At 43.3% G+C, this 18,042-nt stretch overlaps 1 protein-coding gene across 1 annotated transcript in view; it reads right to left on the bottom strand.

The window, feature by feature from the left end:
* LOC138737283 (transcriptional repressor scratch 2-like) overlaps positions 1-17,161 on the bottom strand; it is a 46,416-nt gene extending 29,255 nt beyond the window's left edge. Inside the window, exon 1 of the mRNA XM_069888035.1 lies at positions 17,005-17,161. Coding sequence (XP_069744136.1) covers positions 17,005-17,161 — 157 coding nt within the window. The remainder of the gene's footprint in view (positions 1-17,004) is intronic.
* Positions 17,162-18,042: the final 881 nt, after the last annotated feature.

Below are 18,042 nucleotides of genomic sequence, written 5' to 3'. Positions count from 1 at the left end.
CTGCGCAGTTGTAACATTACGTCCCTTCTCCTGTCGTCAATTCCCTGACCAATGTTGGCAAGTGTGCCAAACGTCATCTTCACCAAAAGGCAATGAGAAACTGGAGGGATTCAGTGGGTCAGGGAGAAATGGTCCATCAAGTTATGGATGAGCAGCTTTCATAATCACCCCACCCCCCCCCACCCCCCCATCCCCTGTCTCTCTGGTCAGACAGGATATAACCAAGGGGTCAAAGAGTGGACGAAAGGAGAAAGAAAGAGATGCCAATCAAAGATCGAGACCGGAAATTGATAAAATAAAAGATCAAAATCTATTTGTTTCACCTTCTGCTATCTTGAGTGTCACACAACACAAAGATAACAGATTAGAACTGTCAATCTCTCTCTGTCAATGAAGCCACACAGATTAACACAGACATAAGGAGAATGCATGTGACAGAGAGATTTGGAAACCATTCCCAGTAATACAACGTTCATCACACATTCTGTTTTAAATTGCTCAGCTACTGCATCTCAAAATATTACAGAAATCCACCTCATTTGCATTTGAATGAATCAATGCTATCTACCACCACCATCTCCCTGGGGAGCCTGTTCCATAGATTGGGTTTTGAAAGCTTGCTGATTGCAGTAAGGTGAAAGGATTGACAGAAGGATAGACGGTGCGTTTGCCAGCGGGTTACCAAGGATGAGAAGCCTATAGTGAGCATGAGGCTGGTAAAGTGGGATTGCTGTCCCTGCCACAGTGAAGATTAGTCGAGGATACAAAGATGATGAGAGGATTCGACAGAATGTTGAGGTATTAACCACTGCCTCCAGTGAACAGGTCTATGATATGTTGAGGTCAGGGATTTCAAGTCATTAGGAGAAGATGTGGATGGGGATGAGTAATGTTTTTACCCCTTTGTTGAGGAACCAGAGTCGAACATCACAAAACATGCCCTTCGGCCCAACTAATCCATGCCAGAAGTAAAATGTGAAAGTCTACAGACACCGTGGTTGAAGTAAAATCACAAGGCTGGAGAAACTCAGCGGGTCAAACATTGAACTTTATATAGCAAAGATAAAGATTCATAACCAACATTTTGGGCTTGAGCCCTTCATCAAGGTATGAATAAATGTCAGCAGGTGCCCGAACTAAATGGTAGGGAGGGAGTGGCAAGAGGAGGAGCACTGTCCTAAAGACAGGAGGTAATTGGTGGATAAGGGAGGGAGGGCATACCAGCAAGCAGGGGGAGGAGGGATGGCTCTGTGAATGGAGAGGGAAAGGGGGTGGAGAGCTGGAGGAAAGAAGACAAAGGGAAATGGAACAGGGAGGGAGAGTGGGGAGTAGGCTGGCAGAAACTAGAGAAGTCAGTGTAAATGCCAACTAGTTGGAGAGTCCCCAGATGGAAAATCAAGGATTGTTCCTTTAATTTACAGGTGGTCTTGGTGGGATAGTATGAGGCCATGGACAGACATGCGAGCTTGGGAGTGGGGCACAGAATTAAAGTGGTTGACCGCTGGGAGATCCCTGTCACTGATATGGACAGAGCGAAGGTGCTCAGCGAAGCGATCTCTCAGTCAGCGCCCAGTCTCTCCGATGTAGAGTAGCCAAGTTGGCATTCAGTCAGTAGAAAGACATTACATAAATGATTTTAGAAGGAGACTGGGCAACTACTTTAAATGAGGAATGCAGGGATATGTGACCAAACATCAATGCTGTTTCAAGGGCTCAGCACAAATTGATCGACTTTGACTGATGCCAAGAATTGTCAGTACAGCAACTGCCTACAATTGTAAGTGATATCCATTGAACTGCCTTCAGTCTCAATGGAAGTTCATTGATTTGGAATACTAATTCTCTTTCTCACTCCTCAATTTCAGTCTGACCTGCTGAGAATCTCCAGCACCTTCTATTTTTCTGCACTGGTGGATTTCTTTCCACTGGGTAAGCATCACCACATTTTGTTTTGTGATGGGAAGGGGGTAAGAATTCTTCACTTGGGAGGCAGAGAGGAAAGACTGCAGCTTTGATGACAGGGAGAGGTGAGTTCTACTCACCCCCTCATCTTAATGTCACAGAGCCGAAAGAAAATAATTTTCTGAAGTCAGGCCAATGCGTTGGGTAAAAGAACCAAATGTTGATTACTCAGTCTTGGTAATTCGTAGAGGGGAGATCAATGAACCACTGAAGTGCCACATGCCTTACCAAGAATAGATGGGAACTTTGCCAACGGTATGCAGACAATCTAACTGGATCCAGCTTGCATTCACGTTTGCTGCGTTAAAGCTGATGTAACTGCTAAGACTGCGGGCTTGCGCTGTTACTGAATTCAGAGGGAACAAACTGAGTTGTGCCGTAATAACTGCAATATAAGACCTGCTTCCTAAATTCTAATCTCACAGGGATGCATCTTATATACCAGGTTTTATGCTAATACAGTCTAGATCCAGCTGTAATGTCCAATCAGCAGTGAATATATGGGAAGGACAATTACAATTGAGCCAAATTGCAAGAACAAAGTTGCTGGTGCACATGACTTCATGTTATCTATCTTGCAGCTGGGTACAAATTGATGCTTTCTGCATAACTCTGAATCACAGGCTGAGGCAGAGATTGATGTTGCAAGATCATAGATATTTAGGTATGGGCAATGGTCATTCAAGACACTGTTTCTGTGGCTATCAAGCTTATCCCTATCCAGCTGCATAACCTTGCAGATTCCAACAGGTCAAATCCCAACTTTTTTTTTTAAACCCCTCCATCATCTTTTCAGACAGTGAGTTTCAGCCACCTCTCATGGAACCATAGAACACTACAGCACAGAAACAGGCCATTCAGCCCATCCTCTCTGTGTCAATGTATTATTCTGTCTCTTTCTGATGACCTGCACTCAGACCATAGCCCTCTATCCGTGTACCTATCCAAATATTTTTTAAATATCAAAATTGAGCCTGCATTCACCACTTCAGGTTACTGAAAACCCTCGTCTCTCTTTTCCTCCCACCAATTGCTTAAATTGTTACTTCTCAGCGGGTTACTAGCAGTCTGGAGGGTTGATATAGGTGGTCTGCAGTAAGTGAAGAAATATTTAAAGTGGAATAAAACACGAAAGTCTGCAGGCACAGCGATTGAAGTAAAAACGCAATGCTGGAGAAATTCAGCAGGTCAAACAGTGTACTTTATATAGCAAGGATAAGGATAAATAACAAACATTTCAGACTGTGCCCTTCGTCAAGGTATAAGAAAAATATCGGCAGTTGCCTGAACAAAATGGTAGCAGGGAGGGGAAGGGGGAGGAGCACAGTCCCAAAAACAAGAGGTAATAGGTGGATAAGAGAGGGAGGGAACTCCAGCAAGCAAGGGGAGGGGTTAGCTCTGCGGATGGAGAAGGAAGGGGGTGGAAAGGATGAGGAAAGAAGACAGAGAGATGGGGAAGAGAGGGGGAATGGGTAGTGGGCTAGCAGAAACTGGATAAGAGGATGTTAATGCCATCCGGTTGGAGAGTGACTAGACGGAATATTGGGTATTACTCCTTCAATTTACGGTGGTCTTGGTTTGACAGTAAATGATGCCATAGGCAGACATGTACTGGCAAACCAATACCACCTATAAACTGGGGGAGAAACACGTAATTTTCTGACTGGGCATACTCCAACTGTATGGCATTAACTTCACCGATTTCTGTGCTTGCCTACTCCCCTTTCTCCCTCTCTTCTCCATTCTCCCTCTCTTCCCCATCCCTCTGTCTTCTTTCTTCCAGCTCTCCACCCCTTCTCTCTCCATTCACAGATCCATTCTCCACCCCTTGTTTGCTTGTGTTCCCTCCCTCTCTTACCCACTTCTTACCTCTTGCTTGAGGGACTGTGCTCCTCGTCCCAACCCCACCCCCACCATTTTGTTTGGGCACCTGCCTACATTTTCCTCATACCTTGATAAAGGGTTCAAGCCTAAAACGTTGGTTCTGTATCTTTATCTTTGCTATATAAGATACACTGTTTGACCTGCTGAGTTTCTCCAGCTATGTTTTTACTGTAAATACTGAAGGTGGACTAAGGTGAAAAAAAGGTTGAGAAACATTGCTTTTAAATCAATGATGCCCTGAAATTGACCTCTCTGCTAAAGCATATTGATCCTTCCTATTCTCTTCCTAGACCCTGAAAATATTACACATCACCAGTTTCCACCAAAGAAAATGTTCAGAGCTTGTTCAAACTTTCCTCTGGGTAACACCCTCCAGTCTGAACAGCACCCAAAATGTGCCCCCTTAAAAAATCATGAAGCTCATTGATGGTAATATCAAATGAATGAAATCATTTCCATCTAGAAAACATTATTTCAGGATTTCCTTTCAAGATAGAAGAAGGCTTGCTTGCTAACAGAGCAATCCCATTCCTCCCTTAACTGCTCACTGTAACCCATTCTCCCAATATTCCCATCAACTCCCACCTCATTCTATCACTTCATACGGGGTAATTTACATCAATTTATCAACATCTCACTCAGAATGTCACTGGGGTGTGGGAGGAAGCCAGAGCTGGAGGAAACGGACCAACGCGCACACACACACACACACACACACACACACACACACACACACACACACACACACACACACACACACACACACACACACACACACACACACACACACACGCGCGCACACACGCGCACACACGCGCACACACGCGCACACACGTGCACAGATGCACGAACACACGCACACACGTGCACATGCAGACACACACACACACACACAGACACGCACAGACATGCACAGACACGCACACATGTGCACAGACGCACGCACACACACACACACGTGCACATGCAGACACACACACGCACACGCACACACGCACGCACGCGCACACGCGCATGCGCACACGCACACGCGCACACGTGCACGCACGCACACACGCACACGCACACACACGCACATGCACACACACGCACATGCACACACGCACACGCGCACACGTGCACGCACGCACACACGCACACGCACACACACGCACATGCACACACACGCACATGCACACACACACACGCACATGCACGCACACACACGCACGCACACACGCATGCACACACGCACACACACACACGCACACGCGCGCATACACACACACACACACACACACACACACACACACACACACACACACACACACACACACACACACACACACACACACACACATAGAAAAGTGATAATCTAATGTTGATTGAGAGGAGAATACTGGCCCGCACAATTGAGGGACTTTCTCTCCTCTTCCCAATCATGTTGTGGAATGTGCAAGCCCAAAGTGATATTTGGTTAATATTTTACCATGAAGAATAGGTATGAAGACAGAACTACAGTAGCATAACATTATAAATTTGCATTTGTGTAGCTTCTAAAATAGTGCACGCTCCCTGGGAATCCTTTTTTTTAATTTAGATGAACAAGCCCTTCCGGCCCATGAGCCTGTGTTGCCCAAACTACCCCAAATAACCTACAACCTCTGTATGTTTTGGAGGGTGGGAGGAAACTGGAATGTCCAAAGGTAACTCACGAGGAAATGGGGAGAAAGTACAAACTCCTTACAGACAGCGCCGGATTGGAATGCGGGTCATTGGTGCTGTAGCAGTATGGCGCTAACCACTACACTAACCAGAGGCCAATGGGACATCAGGCTGTAGAATGGAGAAGCTTAGAGGAGCTGTCTGAATTGACATGCATGTTTTGGGGCTTTTGTAACTTTATAAAGTTACAGCCAGCAGAAAGTTATACAACACCAGCTGACATCAGTCATGGTAAAATCAGGTAATCCATTGTTTTATAACAACAGCAGGGTTACCAATAGCAAGTGCCGGTCAGTGACGGGTTAGTGGTAAGGGGCAGTAGGTATCATGCTGACAAGCAAAGGTTATGGAAAATGAGTGCTCTGTGAGAACGCTTTAGGATTTGATAAATCTAGAAAATTGCAGAAGCCGAAATTTGAAATAAAAACAGAAAATGTTGACAACACTCAACAGGTCAGGCAGCGTCTGTGGAAAGAGAAATAGAATTAGCGTTTCAGGTCAAAAGCTCTTTGTCAGAATCACTACCTCGTTCTCATTCCACAGATGCTACCTGTTTTGCTGGGTGTTTCCAGCATTTTCTGTGTTGATACCTTTCAGATTATACATTCTGGTCTTCCTCTGCATTCCACATTAAGAGAGGATTAATTGCAGAGGGGCCTGTATGCTGATGTTCGATATCTAATGGCAAGTTCCTCATTTCAAGAGAAAGGTTTAATGATTTTTCCAGTGCAGGCATATCCCCACTTTTCGCAACTAGAGCTTTACTATGAAACCTTTCGTAAACTGAAATGGCGTAAAGTGAAGACCTATTCATGACTATTAAAGGCTATTTTCATGAAAGTGAAAACCCATTCAAATTTATTTCGATTACCAAATACAGGTTTCTTCATAAAAGCGAATTTTCATGAACTGGGTATTTATAAAATGGGATGCACCTGCGCCTTGAAACTTGTGTTGAGAGTCTACCTTACCATCCCAAAATGAGCGGTGATCAGGGTAAAGGGGTTGGAGTTTAGGAATGGAAAAGATTTGTTACAATTCTACAAGATGATAATGAGCCATTTTTGGAGTATGACACATATTTCTGATCACTTCACCCAAGATTTTAATAACTTTCGAGGTAGTCCAAAAATAAGATACACGCGACTAAGTTCTGGATGGAAGGATTGCCCTATCAAGAGACACTGAATTGTTTGGTCAGTATTTGTTGGAGGATAGAAGACATAACAGGGTAGATGTCAAGATGTCTTCACTGGTGGCACCCTGTTTCAGATCCAGTGACCTGGGTTTGAATCTGGCACTGTCAGTAAGGAGTATGTATGTTCTCCCTGTAACTGTGTGGGTTTCCTCCGGCTTCTTTCCACCCTTCAAAAATGAACAGGGGGTTGAAGATTAATTGGGTGTAAATTGGGTGGCATGGGCCCATGGCTGGAAGGGCCTGTTACCATGCTGTATATCTAAATGTTAAAAAAAGATCATTTAAAATCCTGAGGGAAAGAACTTGGTCAGCAGATAAAAATTGAAAATTTATTTTTGCAGAGGCTTGTGAACCTCTAGGAGTTGTGGAGGCTGGGTCATCCAAAGTATTAAAGCCAGATAATTGTCTTTGAAAGATCAGGGGAGTTGAAGGCTGTGATTGATCAGCCAGGACCACGTTGAATGGTGGGGCAGTATAGATGTGAGAGGGCGAGTGATCCACTCCTGCTCCTATTCCTTGTATTCCTTGTGATGGATAATATGGGGCAATTAAGCCTTGGGTCATCTTGAAGTTTCACGACCTGTGGTGGAAGATCATCAGATCCACAAGGGAACTGAACGCCAGCAGCAACATTCAACTATATGATGCAACATTAGGACTAAAGTTCAAATTAAAAATGCTGGAGAAACTCAGCAGGTCAAAAGGCGTACTTGATATAGCACAGATAAAAATACATAGCCAATGTTTCAGGTTTGAGCCCGACATCAAGGTATGAGCAAAATGTAGGCAGGCGCCTGAATAAAATGGTGGGCGGAAGATGGGATGGGGGTAGAGCACAGGCAGGAAGTAATAGGTGGATAAGGGAGGGAGGGCACACCACCAAACAGGGAGAGGAGGGATGGCTCTATGAATGGAGAGGGAAGGGGGTGGAGAGCTAGAGAAAAGAAGACTGAGAGATGGGGAAGAGAGGGAGAACAGGAAGTGGGCTAGCAGAACCCATGGAATTTGATGTTAATGCCATTCAGTTGGATAGAGCCCAGACGGAATATTAGATGTGGCTCCTCCAATTTCAGGTGGTTTGGGTTTGGCAGTGCATGAGGCCATGGTCAGGCATGTTGGCTAGGGAGTAGGTGCAGAATTGAAATGATTGGCCACTGGAAGATGCAGACGGACCAAGGGTGCTCTGTGAAGCAATTTTCCATTCTGCATCCAGTCACCCTGGTGTAGAGACATGTAGAGATTGAGATGTGTTTGCCTTTATTCTCACAGAAGATTAAACTTCGTTACAGTGGAAGTCAGTGGCAGCTCAGCCACTGAGAATGTTTGAGATTCAGAGAGGTACTGGGAATTTCTAACAGAGGTGTGGTGTTAGGCTGCATCATGGTCTGGTATGGAAATACCAATAAATCTGAGCATAAAGCCCTCCAAAAGGCAACAAACGCAGCCCAGGACATCACAGGCAAAATGCTGCCCACTCTTGAGTACATCTACAGGGAATGCTGCCGTCAGAGAGCAGCAGCAATCATCAAAGACCCACACCACCCAGCATATGTTCTGTTCTCACTGCTGCCATCAGCAAAGAGGTATAGATGCCACAAGACTCGCACCACCAGGTTCAGGAACAGCTGCTACCCCTCCATCATCAGACTCCTCAACGACAAACTAAATCAGAGACTCATTTAAGAAATCTTACTTGTGCACTTTATTGATTTCCTTTTGTTCTCTCTGTATTGCACAGTTTGTTTACATTTGTTATCTGTTTACAGTTCTTTATTTGTTTACATGTTTACGCTGTGTAGAGTTTAATTCTTTCACTACCAATTAGTGGTGATTCTGCCATGCCCTCAGGAAAAAAAGAATCTCAGGACTGTATGTGATACCATATATGTATTCTGACAACAAATCTGAAATCTGAATCAAGATCTGGAGTTTGGCTGGGGAAGTGGACTGCAAGCAGATGGTTAGCTAATGACTTTATTGAATAGTGGGCTAGGTTTGAGAGCTTCCACGGTCTGTCTCTGCTCTTTCTCTAAAGTCTCTCAGGTACCATTGAACCTCCTGCTAGAGATTGGGGGGGTGGGGGTGGAAATTCAGCTGCAGGGCTTGGAGTGTTAAGTACTCAGTGGGCTAAAAACTCAATTCTTAGGGTGTCCCATTCCAGATATTGACAATCCAGGCAGACACTGCAGTGCTCGCTGAGGTGTTAAAGTTATTTCTTTGATCTGAGAATTCAAATGAAGGCTCCACTTTCTATCTCATTTGGCTATGAAAAAATACCTTGAAGAAGGGCTCTGACCCAAAACGTTGATTATATATCTTGACCTGCCTGTGATCTTTCTGCCTTTGTATAGACAGAACAGAAAAAGAAAGGGAACGCTGCCATGGGAGAGCAGCAGCAATTATCAAGGATGAACACCATCCACCACATGCTCTGATCTCATTGCTGTCATCAGGAAAGAGGTATAGGTGCCACAAGACTCGCACCACCAGGTTCAGACCAGCTGCTACCCCTCCACCATCAGTCTCCTCAACAACAAACTCAATCAGAGACTCATTTAAGGACTCTTACTTGTGCACTTTATTGATTTTTTTACTCTCTGCGTTGTGCAGTCAGGTGGTTTACTTTTCTTTATTTGTTTACATATGTACATACGTATCTTCTTGTGTATAGTTTTTTGTCCAACCAATAAGTGCCTTGCCTGCAGGAAAAAAAAAGAATCTAAGGGCTGTATGTGATGCCATCTATGTTCTCTGACAATAAATCTGAACTTTATGGATGCTGCAAGACCAGCTGAGTTCCTCCAGTAGGGCTGTGTTTTCAGTACAATCACAGCACCCACAGACTTTCATGTTTCACTGGCTATAAAGACAATCCTGAAACCATTCCAAAGAACCACAGAAGAGTTCTGCACAGGGCAGTGAGCAATATTTTCACTGCCAAAGAAAAGCACAGAGGAGGCACGGTTAGCGAAGCGGTTAGCGCAATGCGGTTACAGCGCCAGTGATTAGGACCGGGGTTCAAATCCTGCGGTGTCTGTAAGGAGTTTGTATGTTCTCCCTGTGTCTGTGTGGGTTTTGCCCGGGGCTCTGGTTTCCTTCCACTCTTCAAAAACATACCAGGGGTTGTAGGTTAATCGGGTGTAATTGGGCGGCACAGGCTTGTGTGCCAAAATGGGCTGTTAAAGGTAAGGTAAACATAAAGGTTCCATTATTGTAATGTAATACTACATTTAGAATGTAATATACATGAAATTATTTAACCTATGTAAGGTAGGCAGAGAGAGGTTACTTTTGTCCAGCATCTCTCACAGAAATGAGGCTCCAGTGAGTTACTTTGCTGTATGTCTACATTAAAATTTAAAGAGAGAAAATTGCATATGGAGCATAGAACAGACCACCACAGGAACAGCCCTTTGGTTTATGATGTCGGCACTGGTCATGCCACCAAATTAAACCGAATCTCCTTTGCCTACATGCGATCCCCATCCCTCCATTTTCATATGTCCATCTCGAAGCCTCCTACATTGCAGTAAAGTAATATCATTGTACAGAAATACAAGTTTGATCCCTTTTGGAGTTAAAACTCACATAATATTAGAATATTGAAAAGTGTACAGTCATGCACAAGAAATAAAAATGCAGACTATTATTTGGATGAGGAGAAAATTCAAGATTTGGAGGTGCCAACAGACTTGGGAGTCCTCGTGCAGGATGGCCTAAAGGTTACATCCAGGTTGTGTCAGTGGTGAAGAAGGTAAATGCAATGTTGGCATTCATTTGTAGAAGAATAGGATACAAGAGCAGGGATGTGATGTTGAGGTTTAGAAGAAACTGGTGAGGCCAGATTTGGAGTAAGGGCTTCTTATTTAAGAAAGGGTGCAGTAGATCAGAAAAATCTGTAGACACTGTGGTTGAAGTAAAAACTGTTTGACCTGCTAAGCTTCTCCAGCATTTTGTGTTTTTACTTAAGAGGGGATGTGCTGGCATTGGAGAGGGTCAGAGAAGATCTAAGTTTTAATTTTAATTTTTAAAAATTTTAAATTTGGACATACAGCACAGTAATAGGGACATTTTGTCCCATAAGACCGTGCCACTCGATTAACCTACAACCCACGGTACATTTCGAATGGTGGGAGGAAACCGGAGTGCCTGGGGAAACCCCATGCAGATGTGGGATGAATGTACAAAGTCCTTACAGCACTGGTTTTGAACCCTGGACCCAACCACTGGCACTGTAATGGCATTGCATTAAATACTACACCATCTATGCCAACCTTTCAAGAATGACTCCTGGAATGAATGAGGAATGTTTGACAGGTCTTGAATTGTACTCCTTGGAGTTTAGAAGAATGAGGGGGACCTCATAGAAGCATTTTGAATGTTGAAAGGCCTGCATAGAGTAGATGTACCAAAGTTGTTTCCCACAGTAGGGGAGTCTAGGATAAGAGGGCACAACCTCAGGATTAAAGGGTATCCATTTACAACAGAGATGCTTGGAATTTCTTTAGCCAGAGAGTGGTGAACCAATGGAATTTGCTGACAAGGCTGGCTGTCGAGGCCAGGTTGTTGGGTGTATTTGAGACAGAGATTGATAACTATCTGAATAACCAGGGTCTCAAGGTTATGGGAGTGGGGTGAATGGGAGAATGGATCAACTCATTATGGAATGGCGGTGTGGACTCGATGAGCCAAAAGGCCTACTTCTGCTTCTACATCTTATGCTCCTATGGTCTAATTAGACACAAAATCATATTAATGTATTGAAAATACAAAACTGCTGGAAGAACTCAGCTGGTCTCACAGTGTCCATCAGAGGTAAAAATATTTTACCAATGCTTCAGGCCTGAGCCCTTCTTCAAGCTATGAGCAAAAAGCAGGCAAGTGTCTTAATAAAAAGGCTAGGGGAAGCACGAAACACCAGTAATAAATCTTGACCTCCTGTGGACGCTGCGGGACCTGATGAGTTCCTCCAGCATTTTAGTGTTTTTTTCTACATTTACAGTGCCTGCAGACTTTCACCTTTCGCATTAACGTGTTTCATGATTATTCAAGGGACCCTGTACCTGTTTAGACCTCTGTGCATATCCCTGCCCACACCAACATCACGGAGCCTTGCTTACACAAATTGGCTGCCATATTTCTTAAACTTCAGCACGCATACACTTCAAATTATACCTCATTGCCTGCTAACCACTTTAGAATGTCCTGAACTCATATACAGTACTAAATGAATATGTGTTTGTTGATATACTGTGCACTTTAATGTACTGGTCAGCAAACCAAGCCATATGCACCATCTCATATACAAGAATTCTTCAGGATTTAACAAGCATGTAAAGCAGTGGTTCTCAACCTTTTTCTTTCCACTCACCCTCCACTTTAAGTAATCCCTATGTCATCGGTGCTCTGTGATTAGTAAGGGATTGCTTAAGTTGGGATGTGGGTGGGAAGGGTAGGTTCAGAATCACTTCTGTGACGCATTTGTTACTGAAATATTTTGCTTGAGAAAAATTGTCATTGGCCCATTTCCTTTGGAGTTATGAAACCGTGCACATAACGAGTCAATGAGGTATGATTAAAACAGTGGTTTTCAACCTTTTTCTTTCCACCCACATACTACCTTAAGCACACCCTTACTAACCCTTACAGAGCACCTGTAGCAAAGGGAATACTTAAAGTGGTATGTGAGTGGAAAGAAAAAGGTTGAGAACCACTGGTGTAAAGCATAATTACAGGATTGTCTCTACACCAGGATTTTCTCACATTCCCCCGTAAATATTCCTTATGTCATAAGTGCTCTGTGATTGGTAAAGGATTGCTTAAGGTGGTATATGACTGGAAAGGGAAGGTTGAGATCCACTGCTCTAGACCCAATTGTTACTGAAATACTTTGCTTGAGAAAAATCGCCTTTGGCCCATTTCCTTTGGAGTTTTATGAAACTGTGTACATATCGAGTCCATAAGGTATGATTGAAACAGTGGTTTTCAAACCTTTTTCCTTCCACTCACATTCCACCTTAAGCATTCCCTTACCAAACACAGAGCTCTTATGGCAAAGGGAATACTTAAGGTGGAATGTGAGTTTAAAAAAAAGGTTACCCACCCCACTCTACACCGTGGACTCATTTTCTGTATGGGTGACTGCCACAGTATCGTAAAATCACTCCAAATTTGTGCTGATTTTGGCAAGGTTTCCCAGTTACTGGCGTACTCATTTAAGCATTTCTCCTTGGTGTTATCCTATATGTTATAACCATATAACCGTTTACAGCACGGAAACAGGCCATGTCGGCCCTTCAAGTCCGTACCGGTTCACTTGCCTTGAGAGTCACTGTGTTATCCCTGCACACTGATACACTGCCTCATGTGGGCTACCTCTTTTTTCTTTGAAAAGGTCTGAGTTTGTGCTGCATGTACTTAATTGAGCTTCCTCCCTACTAACGATAGTGACAAGGCATCTCCTACATCTACAGATAAGGTCTCATCATTTTAATTTGGAGAAGCAAGTATTTTAAAGAGCCCTAGGAGTAAATTCTTTTCAAGGACTCCAGTAAGGCTTGTGTTCAGTAATTTAAATATGCTGGCCCCAAATTCCTCATTCATTTTGATGATGGCTGGAAACCCCATTCTCCTACTTCTCTCTCTCTCTCTCTCTCTCTTCCATCACTCTCACGTGTCTGTGAACCCACCTGTATGATAAATACATTTTTGCTACTGCAGACCCAATGCTGAAAATGCAGTCGGCATCAGTATATTAATAGGAGAGTTCTGTTCCAAAGCCTGTTGACTAGCTCCAGTTTGACTGCTCAGTATTGAATAATGAGCAACTAAATTATCACAGAAAAATTGACATGGCCATCATGTTCACGTTGTTTAAAAGATGTGAATAATAGAAGGGGTTATTATGGATGTTTGCTGAGAAGTAGAGGATTAATGCTGTCCTCTTTCTCTGGGTTTAGTGTACATTGAGCTCAGCTCTGTAATGGATTGAACATTCAAAATAAGGGATGGAGGAGGAACAGGTTTTATTAAATCCTTACAGTTCATATGGAGACCTCAGTGAATGGAACCATGAACAATAAATAACAAAACAAATAATAGTTGGACGCTAAGGGCTGAATAAAAAGCACAAAAAGGTATAATAAACGACTGCTATAACTGGAAAATACCTTATCATCCTGCTGTTTTATAAACTTTACACTCCAGAGGGAAAAACAGCATCCTCCCTCCTTCTTATGGTGTAATGAGACATCATCATCGAAGGAACTATCTAGAGCACCTTGGATTGTCACTGTTCTTGGCTTACTCTGGGCTACAGGTTATCTTAAGCAGTCTGTGAAGAACCCTTTGGTTTTTGCATCCCAAATCGAAAGAAATGGGTCGAGCGATGAAACTCTGATTTATTTTGTTTCACTTCTCCTCTCTTTTGTCCTCTCCTGTAGGGACTGGTCTCTCTTGCACCTTTCTACCTCCTGGCCTTGCCCCCAGGTGTGCAGTAATTAGCCAAATCCATGGGTGAGCCTGGAGACCATTGGGGGGTGGCGTGAAGGATGGAACCAGTAATCATGATTTAGTAAAGATGGATTCAGAACCAGTAATCCCCATATTGCAATGCGCAAGTCATGAAAAATTTACGACAGCCACCGTGTCAGCATTGTTTAACAAATCAGGGTAAGGGAAGAGGTCATTTTTGGTATGTGCTGGGGATCAAGAGATTAATACTAAGGCTAAACACAACTTGGTGGAGAATTCAACAGGTCAAGCAGCATCTGTGGGGGAGAAAAAGAATGGCTGACATTTTGAGCCAGAACTCTTCACTGGGATGGAGTGTTTGGCTTCAGATTCCAGCATCTACAGTCTCCTGCGGGTCCCCAGATGAAGACTGAAGGGTTTTGAGTGCATTTGCTCAGCTATAATATTCAGGTTATTGAAAAAAGAGAAAATGATGGAGATCACATTTTTGAGCACGTTAAGCTCAGCGTTATAATGTTCAGGACATTGAAAGGGAGAAAGGGATGGGGGTATCAAATGGGTCTGCTAGTTAGATATGAACTCATTTTGAGTGATGCCCAAAGGCCAATTTTGCTCCTTTTGTGTCAGCAGGCCTTGGGGAAGGTGACTGTCAAGTTCACCATATGCCTCAGCCAACTAATCCATGCACACAGTATCATCAAAAGGCAATGAACGAATCAACAGCAGGAACACCGGATTGCTTTTATCCACCTCCATTAGGTGAGTGGAAGCCAACTGTTGCAGTTGATTTGGATTTAACTCTGAAACCTTCTGTCATTGTACGTGCCAACAATGGAATGTTGCAATCATATAAGCACCTTCAAAATACATAAAAACCAACTGTTCTCCAAAGGGATTGTGGAATAAAATGTAACATCAATTCATTCTAAGGAGTCCTAAAACAAGTGACTGAAAACTCAGTCAGTTGGGTAAATATTACAAATCATTTAAAAGGAGGACGCTGCAAGGTACAAGTTGCCTCTGGAACACAGGGTTTATGGAACTCAGCTATAATTACAACATTTAAAAGACATTTATAATCTTAAATGCCATATGTGGTCTGTGGTTAGTAAGTCAATTACTTAAGGTGGTATGTGAGTGGGAGAAAAAAAAGGTTGAGACCCACTAGTTTAGGGAGATGGACAAAAGGCACTAGCTCAGATTGACAAATTGTGTCAAAGGGCCTGCTTCCATGCCATATAACCCAATGACTCGATAGCTCTGGGCAGTATGCTTGATAGCTACCATTCCATCCTCCTGTTTAGAATCACAGAACATTACAGCACAGAAATAGGCCCCTTCGGCCCTTCTAGTCTGTGCTGAGTCTTTTTCTGGCCTGGTCCCACTGATTTGCACCCAATCCATAGCCCTCCATACCTCTCCCATCCATGTACTTGTCCAAATTCTTCTTAAATGTTAAAATTGAGCCTGCATTCCCTACCTCAGCTGGCAGCTCCTTCCACACTCCCACCACTTTCTGTGTGGAAAAAGTTCCCCCTCACATTCCCCCTAAACTTTTCCCCTTTCACTCTTAACCCATGTCCTCTGGTTTGTACCTCACCTCCCCTCAGTGGAAAAAGTCTATCTTCATTTACTCTGTCTATCCCCCTCATCATGATAAATACCTCTGTCAAATCTCCCCTCATTCTTCTATGCTCCAGGGAATAAAGTCCTAACCTCTTTAACCTTTCCCTGTAAGTTCCCGAAGTCTCCTATTCTGAAGTCCTCACACCAATTCAAATGATCAGGTTAGGGTAGTCCTAGCTTTGGTTGGTCAAAGTGAATCGGGCATTAAGAGGTTGGGAGCAATAAGTAAATAGTGAAGATTATTTAAGATGCTTAAACTGAGAACTTGTTCTCAAAGTCAGATTCAAAGACCCAATGCATTCCCAATTTAAAGCTGAAGTAATCAAGTCTCCCTAGAAATCTCCTGAAAGTATCTTGACTCCTGATGACAACATATACATGGGGAGCTTACATTAATAAAGACGGGAGAGAGGAATTTGACCCCTCCACCCCCTTTTTGGCCCAAAATTCAGGTGTTTTCATATAAAAGAGGAATTTGCAGATAAATCGTTGCATCATAAAGATTTTTAAACACATTTCTTTTATCCATTGGTTTTATTTTTAAGCTTGAAAGCGCAGTTGACATTTCTGGTTTGTCATCTGACTCCCCATCAAGGAATCTGTTCAATTCTAAGAGCATGCATTAAAAAGAGTGCGAGAGTCAGCTAACACGATGGTGCCTCACCGAAATTTAAAGGCAACCGCTGCCCCTTTGTCTCGCCGCCGGAATGGGGAGAGCTCACTCGTGGCGTTCAGTGTGGGTCATTGTTGACAATCTCACCCTGACTGATGCACAAGTTCTCGATTGAACCGAACAATTGATCCGGCCGCGAACCTTTCCCTTGTCCCACGCCTGCGTGCGAAACGCACAGGAGGAAACACCCCCCACCCCGCGCCCCTCTCTCCACCATTGTAACTCCCTGCTGCACAAGTTTCGCAGCCCAGGCAGGATTTTTTAATCAAAAAAAATCAGACAAGGAAGAATTATTCTCTGTCAGAGCTGTGCCGTGCTAGCGAGCATATTTGCATTATGTAGGGTGCAGAGTGGAATGGGAGAGCATTTCATTAGACATCCACACAAGGTTAAACAGAGGAGAATCAAGGAAACGCACTCTTTCCATGCATTTAGTGTAGGTTATCTTAATGTCTAAATATATCAAATTGATCTGTGAACTCACCGTTCTCCGTGACCCGGAGCCCTAAGCTCCCTACAGAGTCTGTGATAGACTTGGTTATTGCATACGCGTTATCAAGGTGATGTTCCGTAGCTGAGACTGCAGAGGAAGAGTGAAAATCATCCAATTTCACCTTCTTAACGAGGAAAGAACGAGGCATTTTTGAAAAAAAAAGGTAAAATGTTTAAAAAAAAACCCAAAAATCCAAAATTATGTTTAAAACTCCCCCCTCTCAGTGTTATTCCTTGCTCTGGATTCAGCACCAGGACAGCTCCTCTGTGGTGTTGCTCAGTCTGTGTGAAGGGGAGCAGGGAGGGAGGGAGGAGGGGAAGGGACGGTCAAGAGAAGCTGAGATCAGCAAGCAAACAGCATTTATATGGAGCGCAGCCTTCGAAATCAGGTGGTGCACGGAAATGGAGCTGCTTAACTTCAATCTATCAGATGTCTCCAGAGACACATCAAATTACAACTGAACAGTCTGTGCATTACACACACACACACACACACACATACACACACCATACAAGTGCGCCTGAGAAAAATAGTCCTTGTGCAACACACAGAGGCTGCTGGGAGAATCCCACAATTGTAAAACGTGTACTTTAAATATATATATATATATATTTTTTTTTTGGCCGCGTTGTGAATTAAACATCTCCCAGTCCCTTCCTTGCACACCATGTGCTACAATGCATGTGCCCTATTCCTAACACATCTTGATATCTTTTTCCACTTTTGTTAAAGTCTTCAGTGAAGGATGCGGGCACAAATAAAAATTGCACAGTTGCAGATTTTTTTTAAAAATCTCACATGAATTTTGAGAGCTGTAAACATAATTAATAATCACTATTAATTATTAATGTGTTGTCTGATATGGTAACAACATATCCCCGAGGATTTTAAACTGTCCTATAGGATTATATTAGACAACAAAAGATAGAGGGTGCAGGAAATAAAAATCGTTATAGGAAGATGCATAAAATTCAGTAAAATCCTGCTCCTGTGGCTGTGAGCTGTTGGCAGATTCGAGACAAAGATTCC

Source organism: Narcine bancroftii, chromosome 6 (genome assembly GCF_036971445.1).
Source record: "Narcine bancroftii isolate sNarBan1 chromosome 6, sNarBan1.hap1, whole genome shotgun sequence".
Taxonomy (NCBI): Eukaryota; Metazoa; Chordata; class Chondrichthyes; order Torpediniformes; family Narcinidae; genus Narcine; species Narcine bancroftii.
The sequence above is the reverse complement of the archived record's forward strand: the minus strand, read 5'-3'. Positions and strand labels throughout refer to the sequence as shown.